The sequence below is a fragment of the Stomoxys calcitrans genome, chromosome 2, assembly GCF_963082655.1.
Source record: "Stomoxys calcitrans chromosome 2, idStoCalc2.1, whole genome shotgun sequence".
Taxonomy (NCBI): Eukaryota; Metazoa; Arthropoda; class Insecta; order Diptera; family Muscidae; genus Stomoxys; species Stomoxys calcitrans.
The window spans coordinates 67585209-67596032 of NC_081553.1; the positions used below are offsets into that span (position 1 = coordinate 67585209).

Consider the following 10824-nt stretch of genomic DNA (forward strand, 5'->3'; position numbering starts at 1 on the left):
CGAAGAAGAAATTCTTTGAGCTCCACAGCGAGAGAGTGAGAGAGGAAAGTTAAGCATAACCTTAGGTGTGAGCGAATGTTTTTTGTCGTTGAGCTTAAGGGTATTGTGGTGGTGTTGGGTACGGTGTGTGGGATAAATGTGCATGTTAACAGCACTCTTTTAAAGGTTATTGAGCGCTCTTTAGCTGACATTGCCGTGGAGGTGAGTGTGATTTGTTCATTTACCCAAATGTGCGTGCGTAGTAAGTGCTTGCGCCAGCAGTAGAGGGTTAGGCTTTAATGGCCATTTCTTTACATGTGTTGCTGCTAATGATATACATGAAGTGCTCAATGTTTTTGCTGCTGCTGTTGTTGTTGTTGCTATTGTACGTCATATTTATTATTGTTTTGTGGTTGTTGGTGTCATTTGGTACCTTTAACCGGGCGGTTGTAGCCAACGATAATGCGCAGCCGCAACCAATACATTGACACCATCTTCAGCGGGATGCTTGGAGTTCGTAGGTTGAATATGGGCCAGAAGTAAGAGCAGCAACACATGCAGTGAGCATCACTGGCAGCGGCCACCAACACCATAGTGTCGTTGCTCTATAGGTTTTGCATAATTATATGATTTCGGTTGATTGTTTGAGACTGCTTAAAAACAGACTGACACCGTCGAAAATTATCAAACCTCAGCTTGTTTCATACGAATGAACACACAGTGATTTCGGTGGTGTTCATAAAACAAATTTTCTTTCTTAATTCATTTCTTTCTTCTTGTCGGTTAACCCAAGAATCCTATTTCAACAAAACAAAAATCGAAACACATTTAAAAACAAAATAAAAATGAAATTTTTTATTGCTACCAGTTGTGTGCTATTATTGGCCACTGGCATCCTGGCCAACCCCACCAACAACATCAAGGATAACAATGTCGAACAACCTGGTACATTCTCCAAGTGCTTGGAAGTTGATTCCATTTCGTGTCTGCAGTTAACGGTACGGATTACAAAGCAAAAACAAAAACACAAATACACAAGACAAAAAAAAAAAAACTTTACAAAAACTCATATGAACAACCAAAAAGGATTACTTCATAAAATTGTGATGAAAACAAAAAAAAAACTATAAAGTGAAATACAAAAACATAAACAAAATAAAAAAAATCACAAAGACCTGAAATGTATAAGAAAAACATAAACAAAAGTGAAAATGCATATGAATCAAAGAACAAAAAACTATGCTAATCAACTAATGAAAGTGAAAATGAACTTCAAAAAGACAAGAAAAATGCATACACACACACATATATATTCTGAATATATCTTTCATTTTATTGAAAGTGTTATAAGTGCAGTTTTTTTTGCTACGAATTAGGTCATCCACAATATTATGGCCTAAAAAAAAGTGAAACTTTTTTCATTATGGATTACATCATCACACACATACATTGAAATAATAACCATCATTGCATAACCCATCAGAGGAAAAGTTATAGTGTTACGTAAAATTTGAAGCGATATCGACAAAAAGCCTGTTTCCTACCCCCCCACCCCCACCTCCAAAACTTTTAAGATCACTTTCATTGGATTATATAACCAGCTTATGAGAAAGCCAATCGATAATTAATGGATTTTATAATTATAGCTACTTCAAATTACTCCATTATTGAGGTTTGTTTGTTGTGGCTTTAGGGCATATTGACATGAAGCGTCGTCCAATAAAAAAAAAAAAATTGCCTGTACTGCGGAAGTGGTGTAGGTATGGGGCAAGTGACGTTATTGCATCAAGTCTTTTGGGATAACTCACCATAAGCGGGTGATGCCTGAGGAACTTCGCCAGTTTTTCAACAAGAAACATATGTCAATATATTAAAAAATGTTCACTGTTCCAATCTCTTTTGTTGGAAGAATATCATAGTGATGGATTTTACACCCAGATCTTTTAAGATGATTACATTGCGGAACATCCCAATTTGATCACCTCCTTGCTGTGGCATCCTCCTATGCCATCAAGTTCTGGTTTCAAGACCATACGTAAAAATCTTACTTGAAACTATATACCCAGCAGACAATAGGGATTTTGTTTCGACAAATATTTTTTAATTTCTTAATGATTAACGTTATAACAATATAGGACGACTAGAACTAAAGAGGTATCAATATTGTGGGTAAAGACTGGCAGTAGTTCAGCAAACTCTTCTGGATTTTCCTTGACTCTTCTGGCACTTCCATGTATAGGATGGCCCACGAAAAGGATAAATAACGTTTTTCTTCCATGGGTTTTGATTATGATATACAAATTAATCAAATATTGCACCATGGGAGCCAAGGCACACAAGAAAACGGAAGGAAGATCTACACAGTTTTCTTTGGTAGTTATCTCTTGTTTACACTACTGCATTTGTTAGCCAAAAATCTTCTTCTTAGTATATGTCCATCTGTGATACGCCATTCGGGCTAGGCTTTGAAAACAACGTTCCTTATCATTGGGTCAGAGTGTAAATGAGGCTACAGGGAGTTCCTTTTCGGATGTTGTGCGAACTTTCCATTACTTCAAGAAATCCAAAATGATTGTATAGACCTGAACTTATTCAAGAAAACTGTATCTGAGAACGCCAGTAGTGTATAGGATATAGTATCCAGCAAAAAGCATAGCAAGTCCTCTCCATTAAGGTGGTTATATATATGAGCTTATATGCCACGAAATACAACAAATAAGACGTATGGTGTCCCCAAGTAGATTTAAAAATAAAACGGGCAGTAGTTTTTATTCTTTGAGGGAATATAGTAAAAACATGAATAGTCATTCATTTGTTAAAAGAACAGACTCATAATCTTGGAGATAGTTTTGGAGTATATCCTATATACTAAAAACAAAATAAATTAAACCAATTATTTAATGACATTTGCATATACAACTTTTGGTATGAGAATAAAATACAAATAAAATAAAATAAAAAAAATTAATGAAATAAATTAACCAAATCAATTATATTCTGAAATTTTCATATACCTTTTTGAGTATAAGCATAAAATAAAATAAAATAAAATAAAATAAAATAAAATAAAATAAAATAAAATAAAATAAAATATAATATAATATAATAAAATAAAATGAAATAAAATAAAATATAATAAAATAAAATAAAATAAAATAAAATAAAATAAAATAAAATAAAATAAAATAAAATAAAATAAAATAAAATAAAATAAAATAAAATAAAATAAAATAAAATAAAATAGAATAAAATAAAATAAAATAAAATAAAAAAAATAAATTAAAATAAAATAAAATAAAATAAAATAAAATAAAATAAAATAAAATAAAATAAAATAAAATAAAATAAAAAAAAATAAAATAAAATAAAATAAAATAAAATAAAATAAAATAAAATAAAATAAAATAAAATAAAATAAAATAAAATAAAAATAAAATAAAATGAAATGATATAAAATAAAATAAAATAAAATAAAATAAAATAAAATAAAATAAAATAAAATAAAATAAAATAAAATAAAATAAAATAAAATAAAATAAAATAAAATAAAATAAAATAAAATAAAATAAAATAAAGTAAAATAAAATAAAATAAAAGAAAATAAAAAAAAAAATAAAATAAAAAAAAATAAAATAAAATAAAATAAAATAAAATAAAATAAAATAAAATAAAATAAAATAAAATAAAATTAAATTAAATAAAATAAAGTAAAATAAAATAAAATAAAACAAAAATAAAAAAAAATAAAATAAAATCAATTAAAAAATAAAATCGATAAAAAAACACAAAAAATAATTATTTGAAAAAATATAAAAAACAAAATAATTCATAAAAAACTAAAAAATAATATATTAAATTTTAAATATTGAAAATATATAAAAAATTTAAAATTGAAAAAGCTAAAAAGATATGAAAGAAATTTGGAAAAAAAATCTCACAAATCATTTAGAATACAAAACATTTATCGAAAAACGAATCCTGGCGAGAACATAAGATATAAATTTTCAGCGGTGGTTTTCCCTTCCTTATGCTTGCAACATTTGTGAGGTACTATGCCATGTAAAACGTCTCTCCAAAGAGGTGTCGCACTGCTGCTCGCCGTTCGGACTCGGCTATAAAAAGAAGGCCCCTTATCATTGAGCTTAAATTTGAATCGGCACTGCACTCATTAATATATGAGAAATTTGCCCCTGTTCCTTAGTGGAATGTTCATGGGCAAAATTTGCAATTTACATTTGCCTGGCGAGAGCATCCTCTACTAATAATTGCTTCGATAGTCGCAAAATGTTGTCTTTGCAGAAACTTGGCCTATCAAAGCAACACATAATCAACTTGGGTTAAGTGTCATGTTCTTGGTTACGAAGAACCTGCTGTAAATGTGAGACTGAGTGTTGACACAATTCAACTCATGCTTAAAAATTTTGGCATAGAAAGAACATTTCTTTGTAGATGATTAAAGTGGAGGCTTCCGTGCACAGTGCATATTCCCTTCCTCCTGTGTAATTTGAAATAATGGACAGTGTGCCGAAAAACTCGAACTCGACTATAAAAAAGAGGTCTTTTATCATTAAGCATAAAGTTTGCCCCTGTTCCTTAATGCAATGTTTGTGGGAAAATTTTCAAGACAATTAAATATCCCGCGATGTCACCAGTACTCAAAGAGTGCCACTCAATGTCTTGTCAGGATTTAAAGCCAACATTAGAAATTAATATGGCAACTCCTTAGACCATCCCGGCGTTAAGAAAATATTTTCTGTGGTGGTTTTCCCCTTACAAATGCTGGCTAAGTTTGTGTTGTAACCAACATTTGATATTAAGATGGCAACTCCTAAGACCATCCCGACGTGAAACCAGAAAAAATTTTCAGCGGTGGTTTTCCCCTTACTAATATTGGCTACATTTGTAAGGTATCCTGCAAAGAAGTGTCGCCCTGCGACACGCCGTTCGGATTCGGCTATAAAATCGAGGCTCCTTACATTTGAGCTAAAACCTTAATTGGACAGCACTCTTTGATGTGTAAGAAGTTAGACCCTGTTCTATAATGGAATGTTCATGGGAAATTTTACATTTTCACTCCTAAGGCCAATATTAAGCAAATATAGGTTTTGTCGCCAATTTTTTTTATGCAACTTCACTATTTTTAGTAGATGTATTTTGTAATGATATAAAGACAAAGTTTTCTATACCTGCCACCATATCTGCCATTTGTAGATGTACCTTACCTTTTTTGGCCACATAAAGTATGTTGTGCTGAGATAATATTTATAACTACCCAGCGGACGGACAAATGCCCGCTTGTCACTTTTTCAACAAATTTGACTTTTTCACATTATTTTTATACCCTACACCACTACAGTGGTACATGGTATTATAACTTAGTGCATTTGTTTGTAACATCCAGAAGAAAGAGGCATGGACCCATTGATAAGTATACCGATCGGCTTAGAATCACTTTCTGATTCGATTTAGCTATGTCCTTCTGTCGGTCTGTCTGATTGTCTGTCTGTGTATCTGTCCGACTGACTGTCTGTCTATCTGCCCGTCTGCCCATGTTAATTTGTGTACAACCTGTAGGTCGCAATTTTCGTCCGATCGTCTTAAAATTTGATACAGGCATGTTTTTCGGCCTAAAGACGAAGCCTATTGAAATTGGAAAAAATCGGTTCAGATTTGAATATAGCTGCCATATATATGTTTGTCCGATTTGGACTAATATTGCAATAAAGTGGTCATTTGTTAAACGATTCTCGCGAAATTTGGCAGGAAGGGTTTCCTCTTAACTCTACACTTGCTCATTGAATTTCATAAAAATCGGTTCAGATTTAGATATAGCTGCCATATATGTATATCGCCCGATTTTCTCTTCTAGAGCCGCTGCCAGCGCATTTATTACATAATCCTGTCAAAATTGACCACAGCACTTTCCTCGATGACTACCACAATATCTATAGAGCTTGGTCGAAATCGGTTTAGATTTAGATATAGTTCCCCTATATATATGTTCGTCCGATTTGGACTGATATTTCAATAACATGGTCATTTGTTGACCAATTCTCTCGAAATTCGGTAGAAAGGATTTTCTTATGACTCTTAATAATACTGGTGAATTTCATAGAAATCGGTTCAGATTTAGATATAGCTGTCATATATGTGTATCGCCCGATTTTCACTCCTAGAGCCACTGCAAGCTCATTTATTTACCAATCTTGCCAAAAATGTGTACAATACTTCCCTCGCTGACCACCACAATATCTGAGAAGTTTGCTCTAAATCGGTTCAGATTTAGATATAGCGCCCATACATATGTTTGTCAGATTTTGGATAATTTGCAATAATGTTGCCACTTGTCAGACGTAGTTATTACAGATCCTGTCCTTTCTCTGGATTTCCATACTCCAATATATGATATAATCCTTTTTGTTGTTTTTTTCTATAAATAAAAAAATTTTAATAATTTTTGTTTTCTTTTTGTCCATCTTTGCAGGCCTATCGTAAAGCCAAATCCTTTTTCGACAATCCCCAAATCGAATTGTTCGGCGGTGTATCCCTAATCAAATCCAATGAAGGACGCCAAGGCAAAGCTTTGGATGAAAGCGCTTTGGCCGTTGAAAATGCCCCCACCATTGAGGCTCGCACCAGCGAAATGGGCAACTACATGTTGACCAATGCCAAGAACTTCTTTGCCGAACGCTCGTTGAACTTCAACTTTGCCAATGCTGCCCGCTCTGTGGCCCGTGCCATTCCTGAGGATATCAAAACCGATTTGCGTGAATTGGTTGCCGAATCTCGTACTGGCAAAAAGAAGAAGTTGTTGAAGAAATTCTTGCCCATCTTGTTGGGTGTTGGCGCTAAGGTAGCTGTTTTGGGTATTGGCTCCATCTTTGGTTTGTTGTTCCTGGCCAAGAAGGCCTTGGTCATTTCTGTGATTGCCTTCTTCTTGGCTTTGGCTGCTGGCGCTAGCAGCGGTTTGAGCCGTTTGGGCGGTTCCGGCGGTGCTGGTGGTCTCTTGGGCGGTTTGGGTGGTTTGTTTGGCGGCAAGAATTCCGGTGGTGCTGGAGCTGGTGCTGGTGCTGGAGCCGGTGCTTCAGCTGTGGGTGGCTCTGCCGGCTGGTCCACTGGTGGTGGTGCCAGCAGCGGCGGTTGGTCCTCGGGCGGCAGTTCCGGTGGCTGGGATTCTCATGGTGCCTACAGTTCTCCCGTGGCCCAGACAATTGCTTACTCTGGCTATAAGCAAAGCAGACGATAAGCGGACAAAGGCGGCCGTTTTTAGGGTAACAAAATCGAAACACACACAAAATAGCTAGGATTCATTTCTTTAACTAATGCAAGAAATGAAGAAGAAGAAAAGAAAACACACACAACGATAATTTAATTTATATATGTATTTATTTTAATTTATTTTTATTTTAATTTATTGAAAAACAAACGCATGAAGAAGTAAAAAAAATCTTTAAAAAAAAAACATTTAAAAATTCCACAAAAGTGCCTTAGGAATGAGATTTTTTTTTTTTTTTTTGAAAGATGATAAATTTTTGTAGGTTTTCAAGTTGGAAAATTAGACGCAAAAAGTTGTTTTTCGTTTTTGCCAAGATGATGAATCATGTTAACAATACAATTAGATTAAGTATTATTCATTCATATAAGACTTTTCTCTGATAATTTGCAGCTGTATGACCACCAACATCAAAGTTATCACAAAATGCATGAAAACTAGTCAGCATAAAGTGTGTATTGTGGCAACTGAAGTAGTCATCATCGAAAAATCCTTAAAACTATTCTAAAGACTCTTAATCTAAGTTTTACTAGCTCTATTCTTTCTATTTCTTCTTTTTCTTCTTAAAACTCTTATACTGTACCTTTATTTCACTATTTTTGCTATCACCTACACCTTAGCTTTTCATTTCTTCTCTTTTGTTTGTTATTTTCTTATTTCTATTTTTCCCAAATCTGAAAACATTTCCTATCACAAAAATTGAACACTGAAGAAAAAAAAAAAGAAATACAAACTCATGACTTTTCTAAAAAAAACAAAAACACCATCACTTTGCATATTTTCTTTCATTTCGATTTATTTTATTTTTGGAATCATCAATCGACTCGACTCAATTCATTAGCACCTATTTTCTAGTTCATCTTCGACAGATTTCTCCCAGACATCACAAACCAAACTTTCATTTCACCAATACCAATGCCGCCACATCCAGCAACAAAACCCAGCATAAGCGCATTTATTTGGTCATTGTAATTCTTCACACACACACACATACACATACGCACCAAGCACCACAATCTCTCCCTCATAATTTTCAACGGTGGCATTTCTTCGACACTCCATTAGAAATTTGTCAAAAGCTTAAAATCTTCACTTCTACCACAAATGTTACAAATGATGACCCACACACCTTACATAGTCACATGGTAGCTAGCAGCAGCACAGCATTTGAAATCTTCCATCTCACTCCGGCATAGAACCACACTTTTCATTTGTCATTTCAAATTTCCTTCATTTACTGGAAATGGGGTTAACAGCTCGACCCTTCGCTCATTTATGCTCAGAGCCATAAGCCATTTTTACATTTTAAGTCTTAATGGAGCTCATATTGTCATGTTTTTCGCACTCTTACCTTAATGGCACAAATACACATACCCTCATGCCCCCATAATTCTCATTGCTTCACGTCATTTTCTTTATTTTTCTTTTCAACTTCTCACTGAATGTCAATTCCATTTAAACATCTTTGTCTTGATTATCCCTCATGTACTCAATATTCTTTCCTTTCCATACGCGGTTCACCATTCCGTTCTCTCTGCCCACCTTTCTTCGCTGTTTCACACTTCTACTCATCTCTGTCACATCCAATGCCATTTCGTTTGTCGTCCAATCCACTTGAAAACCCCATTTTGTCATTTCTTTTTTATGATATTAAAAACCAACGAAGAATACTTAATATAATAAAAATTATAAAAAAAAATCTTATGCATATAACTCAATGTCGTTTCATTTCCTCAAGGGCCATAAGGATTTCTTTCTAAATGATATGACCTCAAGTTCTATTAATACACTTAAATTAAAAAAAAAAAAAAACAAGTAAAAGCGTGCTAAGTTCGGCCGGGCCGAATCTTATAAACCCTCCACCATGGATCGCATTTGTCAAGTTCTTTTCCTGGCATCTCTTCTTAGGCAAAAAAGGATATAAGAAAAGAATTGCTCTGCTATTAAAACGATATCAATATATGGTCCGGTTCGGACCACAATTAAATTATATGTTGGAGACCTGTGTAATATTTCAGCCAATTTGTATAAGAATTGCGCCCATTGGGGCTCACGAAGTAAAATAGAGAGAACGATTTTTATGGGATCTGTATCGGGCTATAGACCGATTCAGACCATAATAAACACGTTTGTTGATGGTCATGAGAGGATCCGTCGTACAAAATTTTAGGCATATCGGATAATAATTGCGACCTCTAGGGGTCAAGAAGTCAAGATCCCAGATCGGTTTATATGGCAGCTATATCAGGTTATGAACCGATTTTGACCTTATTTGACACAGTTGTTGGAAGTAAAAATAAAATACGTCATGCAAAATTTCAGCCAAATCGGATAGGAATTGCGCCCTCTAGAAGCTCAAGAAGTCAAATCCCCAGATCTGTTTATATGACAGCTATATCAGGTTATGAACCGATTTCAACCATACTTGGCACAGTTGTTGGATATCATAACGAAATACTTCGTGCAAAAATTCATTCAAATCGGATAAGAATTGTGCCCTCTAGAGGCTCAAGAAGTCAAGACCCAAGATCGGTCTATATGGCAGCTATATCAGGTTATGGACCGATTTGAACCATACTTGGCACGGTTGATGGATATCATAACGAAATACTTCGTGCAAAAATTCATTCAAATCGGATAAGAATTGTGCCCTCTAGAGGCTCAAGAAATCAAGACCCAAGATCGGTTTATATGGCAGCTATATCAGGTTATGGACCGATTTGAACCATACTTGGCACGGTTGATGGATATCATAACGAAATACTTCGTGCAAAAATTCATTCAAATCGGATAAGAATTGTGCCCTCTAGAGGCTCAAGAAATCAAGACCCAAGATCGGTTTATATGGCAGCTATATCAGGTTATGGACCGATTTAAACCATACTTAGCACAGTTGTTGGGTATCATAACAAAACACGTCGTGCAAAATTTCATTTCAATCGGATAAGAATTGCGCACTCTAGAGGCTCAAGAAGTCAAGACCCAAGATCGGTTTATATGGCAGCTATATCAGGTTATGGACCGATTTGAACCATACTTGGCACGGTTGTTGGATATCATAACAAAACACGTCGTGCCAAAATTCATTCAAATCGGATAAGAATTGCGCCCTCTAGAGGCTCAAGAAGTCAAGACCCAAGATCGGTTTATATGGCAGCTATATCAAAACATGGACCGATATGGCCCATTTACAATACCAACTGATCTACACTAATGAGAAGTATTTGTGCAAAATTTCAAGCGGCTAGCTTTACTCCTTCGGAAGTTAGCGTGCTTTCGACAGACAGACGGACGGACAGACGGACGGACATGGCTAGATCGACATAAAATGTCACGACGATAAAGAATATATATACTTTATGGGGTCTCAGACGAATATTTCGAGTAGTTACAAACAGAATGACGAAATTAGTATACACCCCATCTTATGGTGGAGGGTATAAAAAGAAGAATCATCCAAGACAAGTAAACACTTGTGAAAAAGGACAAGACCTCCATAGGAAATCAAGTAGTAAATAGAAAAGAAAAGAACAAAATCACAGAAACATGGCTATTTAGAAAATTTTGCCAAA

The 10824-nt window shown here is 34.5% G+C and overlaps 1 protein-coding gene across 1 annotated transcript; it reads left to right on the top strand.

Annotated features, from left to right (window-relative positions):
- Window positions 1-824: 824 nt before the first annotated feature.
- Osi6 (Osiris 6) lies at window positions 825-7291 on the top strand. The gene is made up of 2 exons (XM_013244628.2): window positions 825-977; window positions 6464-7291. The coding sequence occupies exons 1-2, from the start codon at window positions 825-827 to the stop codon at window positions 7223-7225; spliced, it is 915 nt and encodes a 304-aa protein (XP_013100082.1). The 3' UTR covers window positions 7226-7291.
- Window positions 7292-10824: the final 3533 nt, after the last annotated feature.